The following is a 26671-nucleotide window of genomic DNA, read 5'->3' as shown; positions in this document are numbered from 1 at the left end:
AGGACTGATTTAATGGCTTTTATAGGCCTTCAGTTGTAGGGGATTTGAAGAGACCCATGAAACCTGGTGGACTGTCACAATACAGGATACACCCTGGCCGGGACACCAGTCCATTGCAGGGCACACAGACACAAGAACACTCACACCAGGGCCAGTTTTCCCCAAAGCCAGTTGACCTACCAGTTCTTGAACTGTGGGAAGAAACACAAGAACATGGGAGGAACATACAGACTCCTCACAGACAGCACCCCAGGAACTGAACCCAAGGCCACAGCTCTGCAAGGCAGAAATGCCAGCCACTGCTCCATTGTGTCACATCATCAGTTCAAAATGACTTGGAACCCATGTGAGGTTTTGATCCCTCTAGCTAGCTAATTTGCCTGCTCAAGTGCCTGGTGTTTTAATTTCATGAGACCTGTGTCATGGAACTGATCACTTGCCCCAGTGGTCAAACTGAAATTGTTCAGCGCATTTAGAAATCCATCCTTTTTTTTTTGCTCTATCTCTCTGGTTCAGTAACAGGAAAGCGAAGTCAAAGCGACCTGCGGTAGCCACAGATTTCTGGCTAAAAAACCCATCTGTGTCCAAGTGGATAAGTCAGACTAGGTCATCTCAACAACCATCCCACAAGCCTGTACTCTTCATTAGATGATTGATCATTTTACAACCCAAGAAACAACAGATCAGGACCAACTAAGGACACAATCAGCAAGGACATGAAGGAGAAAACAGCCTGGACAGGAGTGAGAGCGAGATCAGAGAGATCACTTTAGTGGCCCTATACTGTACAATTTCTTGCATTAGGAATTTGTCTTTTCACATACCCCAACTTGCTCTCCATCAGACACAGACAGGGAGAGAAGCTTGGGGACAGAACACAGGGTCAGCCATTTATACAGCACCCCACGAGCAGTTGGGGTAAAGGGCCTTGCTTAGGGGCCCAACAGAGTAGGATTCCTCTGCTGGCCATGGGATACGAACTGGCAACCTCCCAGCCACAGGCGCAGACCCTGAGCCACAGAGCCACCGCAACAGACATTGCTGCCCAGTGTTTCTGCAAGGGGACTAACCTCCCCATTGCCTGAGGCTTCAATGAGGCAGCAGCCAGCTGGGGTGCTGTCTTTCGCCTTTCCCCCATACCTTGCTGGTCAGTGAGGCGGGCTGTATGGGGGGTATCTCCGAGACATCTGAGCCCGCTGTGGACAAGAAACACCACAGACCACGGCTGCAGCCAGGATTCCAATTTAAGATGTATTGAATGCAGGGAAATATATTGTTAAATAAGCTGTCCTTGAGTGCCTAATGCAAAAGAAGGGTTTCATCCTTGCACTGGGTCATGAGGGCTCAGGACTGTCTAGAATCAGTGTTAAATTTACTCAGATCCCAGTGTTTTTCCTTTGATAGAAGAAATAATATTATGATGGTGCTTCCTTATGAGTCTTAGCTCTTTTCGAACCACCAACACATGAGTACATACCCCTGCAACCCTAGGGCCAAACCCCTGGTCTCTGGTGCAAGTGTCCACAGAGAAGCTTGGCTCTACTTTTTCCGTGCCTGAGGCGCTGGTTTGATTTTTCCAGCCCTTTTGTTTTCTTGTCTGCGTGTCTGTAGGAACCAAGCAGGTGGGGGCAAGCAAAGTTGCGCTTTGCTGCAGGTAAATTGTGAGTATGTTCTCCTTAAGTGCTGGTGGGTGTGGGTGTGTGTGGGTGTGTGTGTGAGAAGTGGCTATAGAAGCCCTCACCGGAAATATAAAGATAAAGAAGAGACATCCACAGCGATTATTAGTTACAACTCACATCATTTTTTTCTTTTTTGTTTTTTTTTACTTCAAGGAATCTAGTAAGCATAAAGACTGCATGACAATTAAATACATTTAAATACATTCGGAGCTATAAAACTTTGTTTTGCTAGGAAGTTTACAACCTTAGTTGTTAGAAGACGTCTGTTTTTTTTTTTAAGGAATTGTACCTAAAATTCCCTGATATCATAGAACCTCTGTCACGGGTTAGGCTACATTGCGAGATCATCTTCTTCCGAGCCTCCCCCCAGCTCCTCCCCGCACATCCCCAGCCGAGCCTCGCCGCCCCCCGGTACGGACAAGCGGGGACCCGGCGAGGTGAGGGGGCGGCAGCAGCCGCCTAAAACAACTGTGACAGCACATGAAGGACATTAGCAGCGAACAACAACACAGGTTAACTCGCCCGACCCCTCACCAAAACAAAACAAAACAATACATCAACAAATTAAACAGGAGGACATGGAAAAGAAAACAAAATAAGCACAAAGAAAAAAAAATCCACAGAAACCGAAATCATGAGTGCGTGCAGAATTAACGTGACGAGCGATACAAAACGACGTCAATCGGAGCTGATTCTGGAGGTGCAGTAAGTGTCCTGTATTCGTAACGTACAGTAGCATTGGGCAACCTTTAACATTTTGGCTCCAGCAGATTATTGGTTTGCGTTTTTAGACATCGAAGTGAAACGTCTGCTGGGCTCCTCTATCTTACCCACACTGCGTAACATAGTTCTAAGCAGAAATTTAAATTTGATGATGCAAAAGCGCGCGTCATTAACAACGTGGCGACCACAGAAGTGCAAGCCGTATGAGCGGGATACCACCCAACAGGTCGGCTCCTGCGCCGAAATTAGAACCTCTTTCGCTTGACCTCGCTGCTGTGATGAATCACAACCCCTCGCCTACGGGTTTTTTTGGGGGCATCTCTGAGCTGCAGGGGCTCCAGAATCAGTAGAAGAGCCCAGGAGACGCACGCTAACCCGGGAACTCCGCCTTGGACAGACTCCCCCCCTCGTCCTGGGCCTCAGCACAATGACACCGTCAGCAGCCCTGCGGTTCCGAAGCAGAACGAGAGTTTATGGAAGCCTTCGTCAACCAGCGTGAATGGAAATAGCAGAAAAAGGCACCACAGCTTCTTGTTTTCAGAACAAAGCAACGGGGGTGGTGTGGGTGGGAAGGTTTTTTTTGGGGGGAGAAACCCTGTCCATTCAAATTTTGTTGGCCTTCCCCAGTGTCAAAGCAGGAGCCGGGAGAAGTGAGGGAGGGCGGGAGACATGGCTGAACTCTGAACTTCTTAGGTTTCTGACGTTGGCTTCCCCCCCCCTCAGTACTGAAAACATCATTGAGCAGCAGGCCGCCCCAAAAAAACGCTTCGCTTTATTAATCATCTTTATTTATTTTTTTTAGTTTAGAAAAAAATAGCAAACTGCTACATTTTGTTTTTATTTTTCCAGTCATACAATCCGGCCCTCGCCAGGCGAGTGAACGAAAACAGTGCACCCCAAGGTCAGAAGATGAATAAATAAAATAAATAACGGAGTTACAAAGTGAAGGGACGGTTGTGCCGGTTGCCTCCAATTCACACTGGCGACCAATCAGCACCTCTTGTCACAGCAGAGCTAGGCCAGTTTCTCTGCTTTTTTTAATTTTCAAACATTCGCTCCCCTTCAGAAGGACTCCTCCGCCTCATTGCTGCCGATTCAGGCAGGATCACAGCGTCGGGTGTAAGGAGGAGAGCTTGCTTAAGAACACAGGGGAAAAGGGGGTGTCGTTTCATTTTTTTTCCCAGGTTGCCAGCTGCTGCAGTTGCCTGCGCGGCCATCTTGGATGAGCGCTAGTTGATCTTGTCCTGGAATATGTAGAGGTTGTTGGTGGCGGCGACCGCGATGATGTTCTCGGCAGGGTGCCAGGCGGTGTGCAGGATCTTCTTGCTAAAGTCCAGGCTGTCCACGCTGATCTCGTCCTTGCGCCGCTTGCCGCCCACGCACACCTTGCGCGGCTTCAGCACGGCGCGCGGCTTGCTGTTCTCCCGGGACGCCTCCAAGGTCACGTCCCGCTTGGTGTTGCGGTCAAACATCCGGAAGAAGTTGTTGTACGAGCCCGTCATGATCACACTGCGAGATTTAAAAAAAAACACAAGACATTAGATAATACGGCCGTGTCGCGCTGGGTGGGGGCGGATCTTTCATGATCTAAAACAACTTGGTTATTTGTCATTTATCTAGATCTAGAAATACATTAATATTAGGAAAACAAACTTCACCGCATCACGAGCAAGTACATTACCCCATGAACATAAAATCGTTAGAGGTGAAATGGGGAACTATGGGTTTGGAGAGGTCTTTGATCCTCACAGCCCTGACACGTTCCCTGAAAAATCATGACCATACTGATCTCTCCATCTGTGTTCTCACAGAGGGGTTTCGGAACTCCTTTTCCAGAAAGACATCCAAAATCAAAATGATCCTGACATGAGGATCACACCTCCCTTCTCTCAACTACAGACTTGTTTCCTTCTAATCCTCTCTTCACCTCTCTCGGCTTCACACCACTGCTTCTCTCCTGCTCCTGCCTCCTCTCAACTCCTATCTTTTGCTCTCTCCTGCTTTATCAACTGACGTTTTTTCTCGCTCTCTCACACCCGAAGAAGGCCCCACAGCCGAAACGTTGTGTCTCTTTTCTTTCCAGCATGGAATAAACCTTTACCTGTTCCTTTGCAGCCTACGCATGCTGACACAGCTACCTTCTTGGACTGGAAAATAACTGGGTGGATAATATTTGATGTTGTTGTTCAAAAATTAATATTTTTCTTTTCAAATTTGTCTCATTTGCATTCCAAACCTTTAAAGAACCTGCTAAACAGTCAAATTGGTTATTACAAAAAGCCTTACTATCTACCAGGATTTTACTAACCTATATAAGATAGCAAGATGCTGATATACAGAGATAAAAGAGTGAGATTTTCTGACTGTTATTCATGACTCTTTGGTTTGTTTATTGCTCAAAATGTGTCCGCTGCAGACAGCTCAGGTAACCAACGGACGACTAACCTGTCAGACCCATTCCAGACACATTCAAACTTGTCGAAGATGCAGTCATTCTCGTACAGCGAGCACAGCTTGCTCCTCAGGTAATCATGGACCTGGGCACCAGCAGAGAGAGAGAGAGGAAAGTGTGAGACAGCATGACACTTTCGAGGTGGTGAAGTGGTGGGTGGCACTGCTGTCTCATAGCTCCAGTTTCCTGGGTTTGGGGTGTCTGTCTATGTGGAGTTTGCATGTTCTGTATTTGTGTGGGGTTCTCACAAACCTCACAAAGACCCACTGATGTGAAAAGCATTTACTGTAGTTGGTCAGATCCAGAGACAGTCTGAGGGGACTCCCCACAGTATACTGTAGATGTGACCCCTGTGCAACACGGGTGTCTTTTTACCCTCTTGCCTCCAGCTGGGGTGGGTGGAGACAGATAGTGACACAGCTTCTTCCACAAACCCATTACTCTACAAAACCCATTTTAAACAGTTTTGAGACCACAAAAGCCTAAAAAAAGGCTGTTTTGCGAGAATTTGAATACTTCTGCTTATGGAGATACCTAAACATTGAAAACAGAAAGTTCCTATCAGTGGGTGCACAGTACAGTAAAGCTTTAGTTAGATAGACTTTGGATTTAATGGCCAAAATCGTGTGAACAGGAGTACTGTTTAAAATCAGAAATACCGAACTTTCCCTGCAATAATGGGGAAATGCACCAAAAATGAAACAAGTTAAAAATAAATACTACATAGGTTTAAAATCCTGGAATATGACTCCCTATAAGTGGTAGGTCAATTTCTTGCAATGTGTGTTTGTTTTTTGTAAGCTTTAGCAAATTATAATACATAATACATGATTTAAAGAGTTTCTATATTTATGATAAAAATGGCACACAAATTTCAATGATTGTGAAAAAAGATCCAGAAAGCACATATATAGTATATATCTTTTTCTTATATATTGTATTAATGTGTTCAAATCATTAATTCGGCAATAATGACAACCCTTCCCCCGTTAGTCTGTTAAACTGTATCTTTAGACACCGGCAGTGCTCTTCCTGGCCAGCAGGGGTCTCTATCAAATCCTCAGAGTGGCTCAAACTGTCTGGAGGAGGGCTAAGGGGTCTGTGGGCTAGGGTTCTTTCTTTATCGCACTGGCGACAAACCCAGCATTTAACTGGGTATATGGAGGGATGAATTAGTGGTCACAGAGCTGCAGATGGCCCTCAGAGCACAGGTTTCGCTCAGTAATGACTCTGTTCTGTACGCCTCACGTGAGGGGGGCTTTCCTGTCTGCCGGAGGGAGAGAGGGAGAGGGGCGCAGTCACCTGGTAGGTCTCCAGAGGTTTGCTCTCCATGTTGAGGTCCCACACCTTCGCTGTGAGGTAGTCCCGCGTCATCAGGTACCGCCCGCTGTGGCTGAACTTGACGTCCGAAATGGAGGAGATGATTTCGGAGAAAAACGACCTATTATTGGGGTCCTCTGGCTCCTCGAAGACTGTGAGCGACACGGGAGAGAAGACGGAACCATTATCAAGACAAGCCGCTCACTGGGGGGTGACCCACGGCAGCGTGGGTGAATGCGCGGCTGCGTGTCATTAATATGGATATGCGCACTTCCAACTTTCAGCACGGTGCTTTCTGTAAAAACAAAAAGAACCTCTGAGAGGTGGCAGAGAGGAAGTAGAATGGGGGGAATATTTTTCCTGCCCACAAGTTTAAATCCATTGTGCTTTACACACAGCGTAAAACCCATTATGCAGCATTCATTTTGCACCCTCCCTCCATACAATGATACTCCCTGCAGCACCACAGGAAGTGTCTATAAAGTGAGTGGTGGTGTGTGTCACAGAAAAAGTGCCACTGGCGTATCTGTGCCAGTTCTGCTAACCCTTCATCTAGTCCTATACATTTCTCCCTCTCATGACCGCCCCCCTGGCCCCAGAGACAGGAGGGACCACAGAATTTCCACAGCTCTCTCCCGTTGAAGGAATGTGTACAAAATGTGAACGTTTCATAGTCTTCAACAAAGCAGAAATGCTGTTTGGAGTGCTGGCATCTCTGCAAGCAAACTGACACATCTGACAGCTCTGCTAATAATGTCAAATAATAACATCACACAGTTTAGTGTGGCCCATAGTGACAGAACCTGAAAATTCTAGCAGCTTAATTTTAGCTGAACATGCAACTTGTGAACATGTCATTGCGTGTTACGGACAGGTGTTTCTAAGCAATGGAACATCAAGTACAGTATATCCTAAAATTATGTAGCATAGCTGTATCTGCAATAATGGAGAACAAATAAACAAATTGCATCACCCTTCAATGCTGTTAAAATAAATATTGTATCTTGTCTCTAAATTAGTTATCTCAAAAATCCTTGGCTTGTTTTGTATGATATTTACCCATTTTATGAGTACCACAGCTTCATTCCGGGGCTGCTAATGTGTTTGAAATTCAATTGAAATGCTAATGTCGGTTTCTACAGTCTACAAAGGGAGCACTGAGCAAACAGTTCCCTGAATCAATGTCAATAAATCACAGTAAAGCCCATTAAAAATGTTTCTAAGATTCTCCAGAATCAAACCATTTGTTGGTTTGCCATTTTACTACCTGAAAGTTTTCGGCTCATTGCTGCATAAAATCTGATCACAGAAAAAAAGAAAAAAAACCTTATTAACTCCAGAACCCCATAGACACTAGGATTTGGAAATTGGTCATCTGTTAAGCTAAATTACACTGGGTTATTTTCAGTTATATTTGGGGCTCTTTAACATTTGAAGAGGAGGTGAGATATACTGACAGCTTTAATCAAAAGCAGTAAAAAGCAGTCTTTCATCTCCACAACCCACCCTCTCCTCCTCCCCCAGCCACCCAGGGAGTGGTGCATTTCAAGTCTCATTTTTTATTACTGGGTGATTTAGGGAAGGCACCTCCTTTTCCATGGTGGCCATGAGTTCATTAGCCACCTCAGGAGACTTGTTGGGGAGTGAGGCCAGCAAGCCAGAACATGTTTGAGCAATTGACCCCTAGCATCTAGGCAGTGTCTCGCCGTTTTGTTAATGGAATCCATTAAAATGCACAGGAACCACTGAACCAGCATGCACTGGGTCACTGGGTCACCACTCACTGCATTGTACTGCCTCTTACTAAGCAGGTCACGCTGTAGCACTGCAGTGTCACTGGAGATAAAGGCAATTTTCTTCTAAAACCAGTACTAAACAGAGTGCATAATGGGTAATGCACTGCCCTGCTGCAGTTCAGCTGTGCACCAAGTCCTGTATTATACTTAGTATGCAGTATTGTACGTAGTATTCATACATTTGTCCGTAGGGAAGTGTCACGGGCTGCTGGGATACTTGACGTTTTCCTGGGTCAAGATGCTGTTAGTTAAACAGCACAGGTGGAAACTGTGTGGAAGTACATTTAAAATGGAGAACGGGAGGCACCCCTTTACACAAAGAGTGGCAAGAGTGTTACCCAGCCTTGTTGTTGATGCCGATACCCTAGCTCCTTCCAAGAGACAGCTGGGTGAGATCCTCCAGTCAGGACAGAGGCACTAGTTGACACAAAAGGTTGTGGTGGAATGGAACGAGCTACTCAGCTGCGTGGTTGAAGCCGATTCCCTGCCTTCCTTTAAGAAGTGTGTAGATGAGATCTTTCAGATCAATTAATGACTAAGGGCCAGAAGAGCCTGTCATTTGTAATAGTCCTTAAGCGAGAGGGGCAGAAAGCCTCCCTTTCTCTTAATGGCCGAATGAAATAATAAAGAGTCAAAATGACAATAAAATTAATATTGTAATGCTCTGGGGTAGGGCAGATTCAACGGGGCTTCCTCACTCCAGCCTCGGGGCTGTCTATGACAATGTCACAATTTTAGTGATCAAGATGGCTGCTACTGTCCTTGTTGTGGAGGAGGATAAGAAAAGGCATTTTCAGTACACTGCTTTCCCAAAACATGTCTCGGTGTGGGACTATTTTCCCAGCGCAGTTCCGACTCTCCAGCGGGAGCTTGTGTGTGCAGCGGGAGACTGCACAGCCCTGCCCTGACGGGAGTGTGAGTTTGTGGGTGAGGGGACGGGGACTCACACTTGGAGTGCTTGTCACAGAGCGCGGAGGCCCTCATGTCGCACAGGCGCACGGTGCCCTTGCTGCTGCTGTAGACGAAGGTGTTGCACTGATTGGGGTGAAACTCGGCCGCTGTGATCACCTCCGTCAGCTCCTCCATGTTGGCCGGCTTGATGTCCACAATGTCTGCGAGTATCTGGCTCAGGAAACACAGGCTGCTGGGAAATACACTTCAAAACACAGGCGCTGTACAGCAGGGCTTTCCCTCACAACAGTCACTGTACAGCAGGGCCTCGGCTCACCACAGTCACCATACAGCAGGGCCTAGGCTCACAACAGTCACTGTACAGCAGGGCTTTCGCTCACCACAGTCACCGTACAGCAGGGCCTTGGCTCACCACAGTCACCGTACAGCAGGGCCTCCCCTCACCACAGTCACCGTACAGCAGGGCCTTCCCTCACCACAGTCACCGTACAGCAGGGCCTCGGCTCACCACAGTCACCGTACAGCAGGGCCTTCCCTCACCACAGTCACCGTACAGCAGGGCCTTCCCTCACCACAGTCACCGTACAGCAGGGACTTCCCTCACCACAGTCAACCGTACAGCAGGGCTTTCGCTCACCACAGTCATGGCACAGCAGGGCCTCGGTTCACCACAGTCACCGTACAGCAGGGCCTTCCCTCACCACAGTCACCGTACAGCAGGGCATCGGCTCACCACAGTCACCGTACAGCAGGGCCTCGGCTCACCACAGTCACCGTACAGCAGGGCCTTCCCTCACAACAGTCACCGTACAGCAGGGCCTTCGCTCACCACAGTCACCGTACAGCAGGGCCTTCCCTCACCACAGTCACCGTACAGCAGGGCCTGGGCTCACCACAGTCACCGTACAGCAGGGCCTCAGCTCACCACAGTCACCGTACAGCAGGGCCTTCGCTCACCACAGTCACTGTACAGCAGGGCCTTCGCTCACCACAGTCACCGTACAGCAGGGCCTGGGCTCACCACAGTCACCGTACAGCAGAGCCTCAGCTCACCACAGTCACCGTACAGCAGGGCCTTCGCTCACCACAGTCACTGTACAGCAGGGCCTTCGCTCACCACAGTCACTGTACAGCAGGGCCTTCGCTCACCACAGTCACCGTACAGCAGGGCCTGGGCTCACCACAGTCACCGTACAGCAGGGCCTTCGCTCACCACAGTCACCGTACAGCAGGGCCTGGGCTCACCACAGTCACCGTACAGCAGGGCCTTCGCTCACCACAGCCACCATACAGCATGAATTCAAACTCGGCAGATAGATTCATGTCAGATCATATTTCTCTAGTCATGAAGTATTAATAATAGTTCTCCATTGCACAGTCATTCCTTATTCATCTGAGATTGTGACTTTTCTTTATATTGCAATGTTCCATGTGTTCTACATCGTATACAGGAAGATGAAAGTGAATGTCACAGAGGTAGCAATGAAGACGTCACCTTGGATGCCTGATGCACTATGTAAATGAGGCTTCCAACAGCCTTGGGCACAGCTAGTCTATGGTCTTTGTAAGACCATAATCAACCCTAATAATGTCATATTATAATAGATAATTATACTACAGTGTGTCTCAGTTGCTTCTGTTGAGAGCAGAATAATCTAAGGACTGGATAACACAGCGAGCCGAGAAAAGATCAGGAAACCATTGCTAGCCAGAATTGAGCAGCATAAAGTCTCTCAGAAAATGGCAGCACCTTTTAAAAAAGACAATCTTTCAGCAGCTAAACAGCATCCAGAGAATTACCACTGAAATTGTATCTTTCTGCCATGGGCTTTTTACAGCAGTTGATTCAACCTGATGCTCAATATGGATGCCTTTAGCATTTAAACCTCAGGCATCATTGATAAACACTTTACCTAATTTACAAGAACCTGCAAAGTGGAAATCAATGGCGATCGGTGGTGTAGATGTGCATGTGGCTAAGAGACAGGAAGAGGACTGCTGGTGTAATATCCCCTGTGTCCACAGTGAAAGCACTGCACACTTTCACTTTGTTGGTGTTTACATACTTATAAAAGTGGGATTTAAATAAAATGTTGTTTTAAATTGTATTCTAAACGATGCATTACTAATGAGTTGTGCAGCGTTAGTCATCACATTATAAAAATATATCACTGTCACAAGTGGAAACTACAGGACTGAGTTTAGGGGAGTCCTTTAAAAACCTGGAACAGCAGACACTTCTTTACATGAAAGGTTGCTGGAGTGTTGAACAAGCAGTCCATCTGCGTGTAACCCTGATGCTTTTCAAGAAACAGCTAGGCTGGATCGTTGAAACAATTAACTAATGGCAACCCAATGAGCTAGTTAAGCCTACCGTCTCTCCCTTACATCACTCCACAACCTGGAGCCCATTTCTTGAATCCTACTGCAACTGTGTTACAGAAATTTCTGGGTAGCATATAAAAGAATATATTGTTGCTCCAAACCTTTACGACTCTATTTTCAATGTTTAAGAAGTGGGTACATAGATTAATAGATAATAACCCCTTCTTTTTTAATCTGGCACCACGGCACGGCTCTGATCCATGTGGTCAGATTGGAATTAATGGTGCATTGACTTCAAAAGTGAGATCTCTTTCCAGTCTGCCCATCGGCACCAGTAGGAATCAAGAGGAATCAAGCATGTTTCTCTTGGGGGGGGGGGGGTTTGAGCAAAACATAGGCCTGAGCTGCCCTTCGTAGCCTCTCCATCATGCTCTGGCCCTGAGTGTGGCCACCGAGGAGGATACTGAAGCTGCGGTTGGTGATCTCCAGGTTCCAGAGGTTGATCCTCAGGTCGTCGGCGGACATGTAGGTCTCGTAGTCGCTGTTGACGGATATGGAGTTGATGTGATACGTGTGGGCGTTGGAGAACACCCTCCGGGGCGTGGCCTCCACCATGAGGTCCATGGGCTGCAGAACGGGCACCTGTGAGCCGGAGAGACAGAGAGGGGAGGGGGGCAGCTGTGGATCACTGAACTTTTTACTTATCCTATCGCAACGGTACTGACCCCTTCTTTCATCCAGAAGATTCTCTCAGTGCTTTCAATACAGGAGGGGAAACTCTTCAGCCTCTACAGTAGGCTAGCACACGCCTGGGTGACGTTCTGCAGTCTAGTCTGTGCCGGCTGCCCTACTGAATAGCAGATTATGTGAAAAAATAAGGAAATGACTTTGCAGGTTCAAGTAAAGGTGGAATTTAAAGAGGCTAGATTTCAAGCCTCGAGGTGGCATTCTTATGAACAATGCAATGTGATTTTTAATAACCACAGCCTGTCCGCAACTTGCTTTAATTCCCCATCTGAAGCATGGAAAAGTATTAGAAACTAATACTGTATGGTATGCCCTCAAACATCTTGGAAAGTGGAAGATCTAATAAACTCAATCATCTAGGATGCAAGGTGTCGATATTTATACAACACTACACTGAGTGCGTTATAAGAGCTGCTGATGAACTCAGCAATCTCAGAGAAATCTGCAGAAGACAGACTACCACACCTTATATGACTCAATTTTTGCTTTCAACCCCCCCAAAAATCCAATATTAATCCACTTGGATTCATGGGACTAAATGCTACTAAATAACCTTACAATGCAAATCTCTGTCCAAATCTCTATTTTCACACGGACAACATTGGGAGGTGGTAGGAATTTCTGACAGCACCTTAGTCCCCTCAGTGCACTCTAGCCTGCTTTGCATTTTTGTTTAATTGCAGCTTGTACCTAAAACGTTCCTCTCGATTAAAGATGAAATGACACCTCTTTAAAATCAGCAGGACACCACAGCCGATATGATTAGTTCATTATCGCTTAACATATGGGACACGTATTTGCAAGAACATGACACATTTAAATTAGTTTTAGGATTGAGGAAAGAGAGAAGAGAACGTAAAAAGCTTTTAAGGTTTTAAAATGTCTAATTAGATTTTTAATGCATGCTAAGAGGGAGAAAGATTGTCTTCCCAGATCATGGCGAGAGCAATTTGCGATGTCAGGAGTGGTTTATTTCAACAGCTTTGTTTAAATTTGTTCAGTTGAAATGAGGGGTTTAAAACTCTAAATGGTATGGCTTTAAAGAGTGCGACAGTGGGAAGAAATTTAAATTCACTCAAAGATTTGCACAGTATTCTGAAAGGCAGAGGAATCCTACTTCTGCATAGCCACACAAAATTCATATTACTAATGCAAGAATTTCTGCTACTGCATTGACATTTTAAGTAATAAGTTAGTTTTTTACATTCTATTTTAATAAAAAAACAAAACTGCCACCGGGCTATTTCAGTGCCCTGCTGAGCTGAGATTGTCCTTTGTGTGTGTGTGTGTGCGCAAGGCACCTTGAATAACATCTGCTTTGAACATACTGTACGATACACTCCGGGCAGAGAGCTCATATTTCTCACAGTACATAACCTGCCGCTGCTTGTGTCAAGAACCTCTCTGCTGTTCCAGTTCCTCTGGCAAGCTAAACACAAGTGTGCTTTTCCTTGGCCTCATGTGAGCAAACAGCTACCTGTGAAAATCTGAATTTCTATTCCCACCTCACCCTCATCCCTCTCTCTGGAAGATGGGCAGCAACAGAGAGCAGACAGAGCCCAGATGCCAATCAGCCTGTTACTGGCAGGGGTGTGTTGGATTCATGGGTCACAGGCAGTACCACACACACACACACACACACATACACACACACACACACACACACACACACACACACACACACACACACACACACACACACACACACACACACACACACACACACACACACACACACACACACACACACACACACACACAGGCTCAGCGTACTCAAACATCAGCAAGACCTCTCCAAGAATAAGTTCTGCTCAAAGTGATCCTAGCAGGGTTTTCTTGGAAAACAAAATTCCAAAGCCATGTCTTAAGAAGTACATTGTTATACACTGTCACTGGGAGCCAGAAGTCTCACCTGAGGTTCAGAGACACTATCATGGACTAAAAAATATCTGCACGTCCTCTAACACAGGAGGAAAACACCGGTCTCTGTCAAAGCACTTATAACAGAGACTAATTTGTTGTGTTAGATTAACTGATGATTTCTACAGGTTTGCCATTTATCGCAGTCTCCTGTGTGTTAATCCGTCAGTGTGTTTTCTGCATCTGAAATAATCTTGCAAAACGAAAGTGTGCAGACTGAATACGACTGTCCAAGTGTGTCTGCTGCGATTGCACTGCAATCCTATTGCCCTCTGCTCGCCAGCGGTCAGGTCTCAGTCAGCGATTCCATCGGTTACAGGCGCGCTGACCCTTCCCAGCCGACCCCAGACCCCATACAGCAGCAACAGAGGAGGAGTCAGCATATCAGAGACCGACCCTTAAACAGCACTGTCCCAGCCCTGGGACATCTGTACCTAGGGAAGCGTGAAGCAAATTTTACATCGGAGCAGAACTGCCCCCGATCTCGCGCATTCCTCTGGTGAGCACCCAGTTCTCCAGGAACATGGAACAATGGAACAACGATACATGTTGCTTCCCCTCTCCCCTCCTCCGCCCGTCACAAAATAACACACCACCAGGCTGCAGAAAAAAAGGAGCAGGCAGATAGAGGGTTAACAGGCTCGCTGCAGAATCAGATGCATTCTTATTGCCCCCTGCCAACTTCACAAGCCCTGACAATCCACCCCCCCCCCATCTCTGCCTGCGCTGTGTGATAAATGCCCCTCACGTTTGCTTCCACACATATATTTCACGCTCCGAATGGGATTTTCTGCCGGTTTCAGACATGCGTCGTGGTTCTTGAGCTATAATCCCCTGGCCTTTAATGATCTGCTGCCTGTGTGGAAGGGGGGTAGCGCACACAGCACAGCAGAGAGGAATAACTCATTAAAGCCATGATCGCTGAAAAGCACTCCGTGCTGTAATAAATACACGGGGACACACCAGTGGAGCGCCTTCTTTTAATGGTGTTCATGGTAGTCACCTCAGTGTACAGTCCTATCACTCACTGGCCCCGCCGGGTGACAGCCGCTGGCTAGCTGTCTGATGGGAAAAGCGGACCATCTGTCAGAGACTCGGCTCCGCAGCGTAAATGTGATTATTATATATGAATTTAATAGAATAGTGACTCTTCTTCGCCACGTTAACAAGATCCCGCGCTGTACAGCCATGGCAGCCTCTGATTTAGAGGAACGCCAGCTAACCTCTAGTGCGCCTCATGGGGAAGGAGGAGCAGCGGCCTGGGATTCGAGATCCACCTCCGTGTAGGCTCCGCCGGGGAGGGGCTGCGTCCTCTTCACTCCCACGGCTGTGGGAGGGGGTCAGATTGAAGCCCTTTGAATCTGACCTTGCATTCCTAACTGAGTGGACCGGGAGTCTCTTCGGATTCTTGCCCACAGCCTGAACACAGTACATAACTATAGAAGACTTCCGGCACTCCTGCCCAGAGCATGAACACTGACAGTGCTTCCTGCACTCCTGCCCAGAGCATGAACACTGACAGTGCATCACTATAGAAGATTTCCTGCACTCCTGCCCAGAGCATGAACACTGACAGTGCATCCTGCACTCCTGCCCAGAGCATGAACACTGACAGTGCATCCTGCACTCCTGCCCAGAGCATGAACACTGACAGTGCATCACTATAGAAGATTTCCTGCACTCCTGCCCAGAGCATGAACACTGACAGTGGATCCTGCACTCCTGCCCAGAGCATGAACACTGACAGTGCATCACTATAGAAGATTTCCTGCACTCCCGCCCAGAGCATGAACACTGACAGTGCATCACTATAGACGATTTCCTGCACTCCTGCCCAGAGCATGAACACTGAGCATGAACACTGAGCTTGGGCATTGACAGTGCATCCTGCACTGCCCAGAGCATGAACACTGACAGTGCATCACTATAGAAGATTTCCTGCACTCCTGCCCAGAGCATGAACACTGACAGTGCATCACTATAGAAGATTTCCTGCACTCCTGCCCAGAGCATGAACACTGACAGTGCATCACTATAGAAGATTTCCTGCACTCCTGCCCAGAGCATGAACACTGACAGTGGATCCTGCACTCCTGCCCAGATCATGAACACTGACAGTGCATCACTATAGACGATTTCCTGCACTCCTGCCCAGAGCATGAACACTGACAGTGCATCACTATAGACGATTTCCTGCACTCCTGCCCAGAGCATGAACACTGAGCATGAACACTGAGCTTGGGCATTGACAGTGCATCCTGCACTGCCCAGAGCATGAACACTGACAGTGCATCACTATAGAAGATTTCCTGCACTCCTGCCCAGAGCATGAACACTGACAGTGCATCACTATAGAAGATTTCCTGCACTCCTGCCCAGAGCATGAACACTGACAGTGGATCCTGCACTCCCGCCCAGAGCATGAACACTGACAGTGCATCACTATAGACGATTTCCTGCACTCCTGCCCAGAGCATGAACACTGAGCATGAACACTGAGCTTGGGCATTGACAGTGCATCCTGCACTGCCCAGAGCATGAACACTGACAGTGCATCACTATAGAAGATTTCCTGCACACCTGCCCAGCGCATGAACACTGACAATGCATCCTGCACTCCTGCCCAGAGCATGAACACTGACAGTGCATCCTGCACTCCTGCCCAGAGCATGAACACTGACAGTGCATCACTATAGGAGATTTCCTGCACTCCTGCCCAGAGCATGAACACTGACAGTGCATCACTATAGAAGATTTCCTGCACTCCTGCCCAGAGCATGAACACTGACAGTGCATCACTATAGAAGACTTCCTGCACTCTTGCTGACAGTATGGGCACTGACACTGCATCTCTACAGAAGATTTTCTGAATGCACCATCACTCCCTCTCCATGTCTTAATGGCACCTGACTGCATTCAGCAGTACAACTGTGTTGATCTAACTGTATTTTAAATGTTTCACAACATCCACCCATTTTCAGTAACCACTTTATCCCAAGAGGGCTGCAGTGAGCCATAGGCCAACCTGGCAGGCACAAGGCACAAGGCAGAGCTACACCCTGGATGGGACATCGGTCCATGAGAGGGCATGGACACACATGTTTAACTAACCTGAACAGCGTGTCTCCAGAGAGCCTACAGGTGGAGGAGACAGGTCTGATCCATCCTGTGACATCTTAACCACAGCAACACCCCCTGAACACACTGCCTCTCCTACACACTAAAGATTATACCCCCTCTTCACAATTTACACATTTATAAGTCAGATTTCTGTCAAGTCACGAACTTACCCAGATGAAGTTGTCATTGTACGCCCTTCTGCTGGGATATTTTCTTAATTCTATGTCGGCAGATGATGGCACGTGTAATTATAATCAGAATTTTCCTGATTATAAGGTAGGGACCTATTACTCTGGATTGAAGCTACAGTCGTAGCTGACTGTTAACAAATGGGATGGAGTGAGGTACTGTATGGTCTGGAGAACACAGTGCACGTGCATCACGTGTTCTGATGCAAATCAGATTAGCAATGTGTATTATTTCAGAACTGTATCCTCAGGCATCAGAAAATGCGCCCGTTAAGAATCTCAGAACAGTTTTTGACAGCTCATTTAGACAAAATGGCCTTCCTGGTCTACATCAAAATTCATCATCCCTGCAGTTTTATTTATATTGATTTCTAAGCATGCATTATGTAAGGGTCAATCTTGGCCCAGTGTAAAAAAATGCAAGTAAAAAAAAATGATGCAGCCTGCTGTGACTCAGTTCGATATATTGACAGCAACTTTAGCATTGTTTGTTAAACAAATACAAGCCATGCCAAAGGATCCAGCTATTATTAACAGGCAAAGAACCACAAGAAAGCAGAGCATGCCCCCTTTTCCTACAGGCGGAATTCACAGGTTGTTTTCTTCCCAGGAAATAAATCAAGTGAGGATGCAAATTGAAAAAAAATCCCAACAAAACAAACATTCTCTCCACTCCTGCTGAGCACAGTAGCAATGCGTCTTGGCATGCAGTAGTGCTGCCGTTGGCACGTCGCAGCACACACGCGCCTCTTCAGATCTATTGTGTGTGTGTGCTGGATTGCTGGATTGCGTGTGGTTTTGGAAAGCTGCCTCCACACATGGAAAAAAAGGACCTATAGCCCTAAAGAAAGAGCCTCCAGTGGTGCTTTGAAGAGACCTGGATCTCTTCCATTTACCAAAACCTCAAAACACTCCATGGGCAGGGGTCTCTCCTTCATAACCACATGCAAAACCCAAGGTCACATCTGCTCTAGCATCTAATAGCTGTCAGGCAGAAGCAGAGGCACAGAGTTCTCATCGTGACACAGCTCTTCCGAACCCTGATCATTTCCTGGAGAGCTCAGAGTTAGAAACCCGGGGGGAGGTTAGTCACAGGGACACCCCGTGAGATCAAGCCAGCTGTGAACGCTGCACCGAATCCTCTAGCGACTCCCCTCCAGCTGCTTACTTATTCTGGCAGTGTTCAGCCAGAAATAAAAAACATCTTTTTCATCTCCCACAGACCACAAAATGCACGCTCTTTCCAGTGGCAGAGAAAATAATAAAGAGTCCATGCGCTTCTGCAGTTACAGGCAGGTCAGGGACCAGAAAGTCACAGTGTATAACAAAATGACACACAAAGGGAAACCGTTCTCCATAAGAACAGTGCAAATGTGGAGGGTTCAGGACCGTCAGAGCATAAACTTTCACCTGTGATTTAAAGCAGAAGGCTTTTCCAAGAAGAATTAAGGGAATAGAGTTGGGTTTGGGACCATACGTTTGACTGAGTGCGTGTTTCACATGTAGCCACCAAATACAGTACAGAGAGTCTCGTTATAAGTATATGTCCGTTGCATTCTCAACATTCAGTTCAGCTACAGGTATGTACATTTAATGTACCTACAACTCATACAGTTTATACACTACATAGCATTAACTGTTCCTTTCGAATTGCAGTCATGTCCAAACCAACAAAGTCATTTGCTGCTTTAGGGTTGATTTGTTTCCAAATGCTGTTCGTTCATTTAAAGTTACTGATCAGGCCTTGATCCACAGGTTGGCTCAGTGACACTTGGTGGTAAGAACACAACTTTAACGATTGGGCACATTGATTAATAGTCTAAGTCATGTGCAACAGTGCTGTCTACAAGAAGAACATTTTTTAAGGTTAGATTTTGCTCATTCACAATATTGTTTCAATTCTGAAACAGTATCGTCCACAAACCACCTACAGTACAGTGATGACTTTTGCTGCCTTGAAACACAAGACTAGGGAATTTTTACATTGAATTCCTCTATTCATCAACAACGTAGGTGTGAAACAATGAGCAGAGGGAGACTTATAACAGGGTACACTGGGTACTAATTTCTTTTACTTGAAATCCTCTCTACCATTTGTGCAGAGTATTTGCTTTTACAGTCCCGAGACTCTTCTCCATCTAACAGGCAAGGGGGCTCTGTCCTACCTTGGGAACAATCGGACCCCAGGCTGTCCGATTCACGAACAGATGGCCCTCTCTTGCCTGCAGATGTTTCACATGCTTTTTATCACACTGACAGAAGAGCAGATTGGAGTGCCGTAGCCTGTCTGCATGTGTCACCTTTCAGACACACACACACGCACACGCACGCACGCACACGAGGGTCCCCATGCCTTTCAGAGGGCCACTCTAGCAAACGGGCTTGCCATTCACTTTTCCCACTTACATATTTACACGGGAGCGCTGGGAAGCAGGCGTCTGAATACTTAATACTCTGAATACCTGCACCACCGGCAGGACTGGACTGGACCTCCTTACCCGCAGCATCGTGATAGTGGAAGGGTCTCGAATTCTGCCATCTTCATCCTTCAGATTGTAGCCTTCCGGTCTCTTGTCTCGCTCGCTGATCTTCCAGAGCTTCACTGTTTTATCTGCAAGGGGGGAGGGGTGACAAACAGAATCTCAGAGTGCAGCACGAACAGGGCAGTAATGGAAAGGCAGAGGTGGGTGTGCTGGGTGCAGAACCAGACCAGTGGTTCACAACACGACACTAAAATCTGGTGAGCGCTGGCGAACTGTCCACGACACACTTTTGTAGAAAGCTCTGGAAAAGTTGCTCAAGGCCGTCTGCAGAATTCCCCAAGTTCCCATCTTACAGCACAAGTTAAGAGCAGACAAAGAGAGCAGCCCAGCAAGCCACCAAGGAAACGCGTGGAGATTTCGAAAATCACCAGATCTAGTTTATTTACACGAGACGTCTACAACACGGGACAGGCTGTCAGTCCTGGTGCTGGTCAGGCCCGCTGGTCTGACAGCAGAGCAAACTGCAGATCTCCCCTACTCCACCCCAAGCATACCGTTCGTAGAGAGAAGGAAGTAGGCAGCATTCTGCTGTGGCAGCCATCGAATCTTGTTGATCTTCTCCTCAATCTCCAGGCTCTTCAGGTAGTCAAACTCAGGCTCGTGGCTCTGGAAAGTGCTGTAAACATTGTATTCCCCTCGGCGGTGGGGCTGGTTCTTGCTCTGCAACACAGATCGAGGAACCAGGTGACGCTCGGGTGCAGTGTAATGTCTCAAACGAAAGGAAACAGGAAAGAAAAATCAATAAAGAGGTCACAAAGGGAGAGGGTTTGCGCTAGCGCAGAGAGGCAAAGCTGGAATTCAGACCGTCTGAAACACAACGGCAACACAAAAGCCTGCAATTGGGAACGAAGAAAGAGGAGAGGCACTGGGGAACGGTGGCAAGAGAAAGAAAGGAGAAGAAATGAAAAATAAATGTCAGATCAAGAGAAATGTCTGAAAGGCTGCAGTGCTATGAACAGTTCATTAGCTGGGTTAAATTGTTAACTTCAGTAGCAGACTGAAAACTAGACAGCCCATTTAAAGTCTCTCTAACGAGCCCATCCCCAAAAGGCTGGGATGAAGTCGCACCTCGGGAAACCCATAAATCCATGGGGAGGGGTGAGGGGGAGAACAAAGCATAAAAAAAAGAGGTAAACGTGTTAGCAGTGAAGGCTTCTTAACTCTCTGCGGGTGACAGCCATGTGTTGTCGAGAGGAGAGTGGCGGCGATGGGGAGGGGGATAAACTGACAGCCACATCAGAGAATTAAAAAAAAAAAACAGGGTTTGCAGACTGTGGCTCATGTAAGCAAAATGTGCAGCTCCAAATATCTCTATATATTAAATGTTGGATCTGAAGGGTACAAGTAAGCAGTTAGTTTAATCTGTTGAAGAAATCAAAGAAAGGCACAACTGTTCCCATGTCTCTCGTTGGTTATGGCCATAGTGGGTTTGCACATAATCTAATAGAATATACGACACTGCCCAGGCCCTTGGGATCAGTACAGTAGTTAGTATTGCTGCCTCTCAGAGCTGGAGCCCAACTGGATAATTGGCCCTAGTGTGAGTGTGTGCTTGTCTGTCTATGGCTGGATGTCCCCTGTGACAGACTGGTGTCCCACCCAGGGAGTATCCTGCCTTGTACCTGATGCTTGCCGAATAGGTTCCGGCTCCACTGCGATCCTGTACTGGATAAAGGAGTTAGAAAATGAACGGATGAAGGTGACGCTGCCAGGAAATCCACTGCTGCCAGAATGACTTGGAGAGGAGACGTCCCCGCTATATAAGCCGTGAGAGGAGATGAATTCTCGGAATCGTTCTTACCTCCTGCTCTCTCTGAAACACCACCACTCGCCCTCCCTTGTCCCCCGTGGCCAAGAGCTCCCCCGTGTGGTTGAACTCAACAGTGGAGATTATGTCAGCTGGAAAAGACAAGAAACAGGAGACTGCTGGGTAGCAGCGCGTGCAGAAACTGAGAGCAGCAGACGTGAGGGAGGGGGTTCAGCACGGCCACCCGAAGCCACATTCCTGCTGCGGCTTTTATCATTCTCTAATAAAACGGCAGTCGCTCAATACCTGGGACAAGAGGCAATTTTAACCCATCGATTTATTTATTTTTCGCGGACTCGGGTAAAAAAAAAACACTAAGTGACTGCAATAAAAGAGATGAGGACGGGGAAAAAAAGGCAGGAAGGGGAAGGAGTGAGGGGAAAATAAAACGGTGACATAACTAGTTTAGCTACCTGGACGCGATGGCTTTCCTGACAAATTGTAAGTACGGCCAATTTTCAACTCTAATGATACCTCTTCCCTGCTAAGAAGAAGCTTTCGTCAATTGAAAAAGCCCATCTGCTGCAGGAAAGACGAGTGTACATTTGAGCAATTATGCGTGACATTGTGCGTCTGGCTTCACTTAATAGCGAAGCTGGGAGACAAGACAGCACAGCAGAGTTCCTTACAATAACCTGCTGCTTTCTCAACTACTGAGCGTTTCCTGGCTGCCCGCGTTTCTGTCCCTGTTGCATTGATATGTAAATCCCCCTTTTTACATTTTTGCTTGACTCTAATTTCAGCAATTTCGGTTTTACAGTGCGGTAATTGCAGAGCACTGGGACCCCCGGGAGAATGGGATGGGGTAACATTAATGCTGCTGTGTCTGTTCCCCTGAATCACCTGCCACGGAGAAGCCCCACTCTCTGCAATATCCCAATACCTTCAGCTGAACAATAGAACAGAAAAAGGGCACGCACTCGCATTCCTCTGTTCGTTAACCTTCCAGAATTGGAGTTACACCGCAATATTATTTATGACAGCAGCAAGTATGCAATGCATGCCAACTCTGCACCTGGTTCTGGTTACCACACAAGAAAACCAGCATCAATGGCGGTTGGAATAGAAGACAAGAAACACAAATGTAAGAAAGGGAATGAAAAAAGCAGGAGTCCCATCTTCCTCCTCTGGTTACTGCTAGCATATTGATCCAAGGATTTTATCGAGGAGGTTGGTGAAAAATCCCAATAAGTCAGCTTTCACAAAGCAGAAATGATTCACTATTTAAGTCCTAAGGAAAGGCTGCCTTCACAATAAGGAAAGATGGTGCCTTACAAAGTGTGGGTTCGTAGCATGCCCGACCTGTATCTTCTGACTGCTGTGGCGTTTTATTAAACAGCAGCATGAATATGCACAGCACTGGCAACCCAGATCTCTCACAAACAGGTTAAAAGGGTCTTAGTGTCTGGAACTGTTATATCTTTTCCCCACTGCATGCCTCTAATCCCACCGAAGCATGTAGCGAAACTAGGACAAATTCAGATGTTTAATTAATGTTGCCCTACAGAAATGAACTCAAGAGATCTGCTGCCTGATGGAATGAACATAAGAGATCTGCTGCCTGATGGAATGCACCGACGAAGACCTCAGCTCCCGTCAACACCAGCTTGCATATCAATGACCTGCCGCCAGCTTGGAAACCTTTTATCTAAAACAGGCTGCTCTTCCGGGAACAGTGCTTTGCTCTTAAACAGGCTCGTCACAGAAGTCTTAAGACTCTTCAGAGAGACACAAAGACAGGCCTTTATCTTCTTCGTAAAATGTTGTAGCTCCACAGCTCCTTCTCCCAGACCTGTCTCAGATCAGTCACGTTCAGCTTTCAGAATCGGGCAACTCTGAAATTTATCTACACAGACATGTAATGATCTGCTTCCAAAGATAAACAGAGCAGCTTCAAAGAAATGAATAGGTGAAATAGATCACATATATAAAATATATCACATGGAAGGCTGGAAGACACATGTGAACATGAGAAAGCTCTTAAGGAGGTCTACTTTTTCATGTGACTTACACAAAAGAATATATTTTTAATGAAGTCTTGTCCATTATGAGGAGCAACATCAATATCCTGTGTCTAGGACGGTGTTAACTCAGGCGACCTCTGCCTTTCCGACTTCCCTTCTGAGCATATAGGAGCCTCAAGGACAATGTGGCGGCCCCCTGACAGTTCAGACCAAATGGAGCCAAACTTTCCACAAACCTGCCGTTTCAAGAGCACCCCCTTACCCCACGCATCACCCAGAGAGATTCACTGATGCACGCGGCTTAAAGTCATCCCTGCACTTGATCATCCTTGAACATCCAAACGCATTAATGTGCATTAAAGCAATTCAAATAACCTTCCACCAGGTATTAGCAGAGAAATATTCACGTCTGTAAATTACATTTATATATCCTAGCACAGGCAGAGCCATTTACAAAGTCCTGTTTATTTTGGATAGTAGCCCTCAACATCGCCTTTAATTTCAGAGACAAAAACCATAAAAGATGCCTCTTCAAACAGCCGAACACACGACGTGCAGAGCAGGCGTTTGTAGATGCCTACCTTTCAAACATTTTCCTTTGTCTTCTTCGAAGAGATGCATCTGTTTTATGTGGCTTTATGAGATGCTACTGCCATTTAACCTTTTCCCCAGCAGAGACAAACGCACTCTAAGCACTGGTGCCCTTTCGCAGTCTGTGCGTGGCTCCGTATACCTACTCTGCATTTGCCAAACGTCGCCCGCACGAAAGAAACGCAGCAAAGCCGTGTGCTGACATCAAAGCGCCTCAGATTCCTCACATTTAAACGAGCGCCGAGCGCCGCTTGTTTCAGATACTGACAAACAAACATACAAACAAAAAGGGAATCTTAAATAATCCCCCCACCCTTGGACCCAGCCACCCACCCACCGGAGAAACCCTCCAGTGAGTGAATCGGGAGGGAGGTGGAAAAATCCTCCATCGCTGTTTTCCAACACACACACCCCCCCCCCCTCCTCCTCGAGGAGCTTAATGCTCGCAGTGTGGAGATTTTAAGAAAAGGGTTTCCGTGGCAACCATTCCTTTCTTGCAGCGAGCAGCGAGCAGCTCTGGTGAAGATTTTGTTCTGACAGTTTGTACAGGAAATGGATTCAGGGCTTTTCGAAGAGACTGACAGTTATTAGACCGAGCAGTTATTTAGCAGCAGGTCTGAGGTACAGCGTAGGCTACCATGCCAGCCATTGTAACACCCCAGGGATCCTTGACCCCCTATTTCCAGGAACGCTCTCCACAGAAACACCCCTGGGTTCATACCCAGCCTTGCACGTCGCATTTTCAGTTACATTCGCACTTTTACTTCAAGAATCAAATACAGACCCCCTCTGCTCCCCTCCCCCAACCCCTCAGGGCTGCTGGGTTCTGATTCTTGGGCTTGCAGCTCTGGGTACGAGGTGTGTGTGTGTGGGGGGGTAGACAGTTGTGGTATTGTGATAATTTGATTCCCCACACTTTGGCACCACACAGGTGCGAACAGTTTCTTCCTTTGTCAGAGAACACCAAAATGATAGACTGTTATACAAAAAAAATAAAGAAAGTCAGATATCTGTGCAAACAAGCACAGTTTGGCGTAGTGCTAAGCTATCAATGGCACAGCTTGGCAAACCCTCCTCCTGAGGAATGAAAGGGGCCTTTTGTATCGGTTCTAATGGCTATCTCTTCAGCCTGTCATGAGACGCTGATCCTCAGCTTTCACACAATGTGATCAGTTAAAGCCTCATTTTATGGGGGGGGGGGGAGACCTCTGGGCCTAGTTTCTCTGTTCTATATTAATGGGTTTCAGTGTGTTGGCCACCTAACGAGGAGAGGCTCAAAATGCTGAGCTTGGAGGGGAAACAAAGAAAATGAGTTACCAAAAAATACCGGCTGCATTTCAGTCCCGGAGCCCAGAGATATCGTACCTGGGGCAGGGAGAGATACTGTGTACAGCTTAGGCTGCATGTCGTCATATTATTTTTGGAAAAGCGTTATTTAGTCTGAATTTTCAAATGATATTCAAAGCAGCAAATAAGTTGAACTAATTAGGCCCCCAGAGTATCTGTTTGCAACTGCAGCATTTCCTTGTCATTAGCTTTGGTATAATTGGAAAGTTCATCAACAAGGAAACTAGGCTTTGTCCATTAAAAAAAGAGAAATCTTTGTGTGACGATGAGATCACAGACACTGTGCCTTCATGAATTGTGGCAGGGCTCCATTATAGAAGGGTGTATTTGATGTCTAATATTATTGAACACGCTTATCTTTTTGTCTCTGAAGCCCTGGCCGCAATTACTGTACATTCAGAGGACTCAAGTGGAAACCACATTAGAAGTTCATTTAAAACTGAGAGACAGGAGGCACTTCCTTAACCAAAGGGTTGTGGAAGGGAGTAACACGCTTCCCAGCCATGTTGTTTAAGCCGATACCCTGGCTTCTTACAAGAAACAAATAGTGAGATCACTTTGTTTACAGAAAGGGTTGTGGGAACCCTTGATCGTTGAAGCCCAAACCCTAGCTTTTTCTTCAACATCTGGGTCAGATCCTTGGATCAGTGCGCTACGAACTACCAAACATGCTACATGGCCAAATGGCTTCCTCTCATTTGTAAGCTTCATTCGTGTTCTATACATTATTTCAAGGCTAGGAATCAACTGTGGCTTAACTGTACCCCACATACAAAAATTAATGTTTGACCTGTGTATACATTTCAATCATTTACTACAACACCTTGCTGAACAATTCACAGGTCTTCTGAGGCTGCAAAAAAGCCTGAAACACTCTGTTCTCACTTCTGTACCACGAGCCAGAGACTTGTGGATCAAATATAGAGGTGAAAAGAACACATCAAAAGCAAACTTGTAGACTACAGGGAAGTAAAAGGGAGAACTGGAGGCACATCTTCACACAAAGGGTGGGGGGAGCATGGAACAAGCTCCCCAGCCATATCGCCAAAGCCAGTTCCGCGGGCTTTTTCAAGAAAAGCTGGATGAACACCTCAGGTCACTTAGCTGATAATCACAAATGTGATAAATGTGCTGAATGGGCTGTTTTCTTTTGCAGACTTTCACATGTGCCGCAGCAAAGCTTTAAGTCCCAGTCCTGGGGAGTCACAGTATCTACTGATTTTAATTCCAACAGATA

The 26671-nt window shown here is 46.7% G+C and overlaps 1 protein-coding gene across 5 annotated transcripts in view; it reads right to left on the bottom strand.

The window, feature by feature from the left end:
* Nucleotides 1-1778: 1778 nt before the first annotated feature.
* Nucleotides 1779-26671, bottom strand: part of LOC148650370 (serine/threonine-protein phosphatase 2A 55 kDa regulatory subunit B beta isoform) — a 104421-nt gene continuing 79528 nt past the window's right edge. For 4 of the 5 annotated variants that reach the window (XM_088604100.1, XM_088604105.1, XM_088604102.1 and 1 more), the window contains 8 exons: nt 21527-21624; nt 20220-20385; nt 19681-19793; nt 11672-11849; nt 8918-9082; nt 6157-6326; nt 4848-4939; nt 1779-3911 (listed from right to left, as the gene is read on the bottom strand). In XM_088604100.1, coding sequence (XP_088460226.1) covers nt 3632-3911; nt 4848-4939; nt 6157-6326; nt 8918-9082; nt 11672-11849; nt 19681-19793; nt 20220-20385; nt 21527-21624 — 1262 coding nt within the window. In that variant the 3' untranslated portion in view covers nt 1779-3631. Of the gene's footprint in view, nt 3912-4847; nt 4940-6156; nt 6327-8917; nt 9083-11671; nt 11850-19680; nt 19794-20219; nt 20386-21526; nt 21625-24077; nt 24478-26671 lie in introns of those variants that run through there. The other variant, XM_088604104.1, reaches the window with a different exon arrangement.

This window comes from Lepisosteus platostomus, chromosome 13 (assembly GCF_059453375.1).
Source record: "Lepisosteus platostomus isolate fLepPlt1 chromosome 13, fLepPlt1.hap1, whole genome shotgun sequence".
Taxonomy (NCBI): Eukaryota; Metazoa; Chordata; class Actinopteri; order Semionotiformes; family Lepisosteidae; genus Lepisosteus; species Lepisosteus platostomus.
This window is presented reverse-complemented; position numbering and strand designations above follow the sequence as displayed.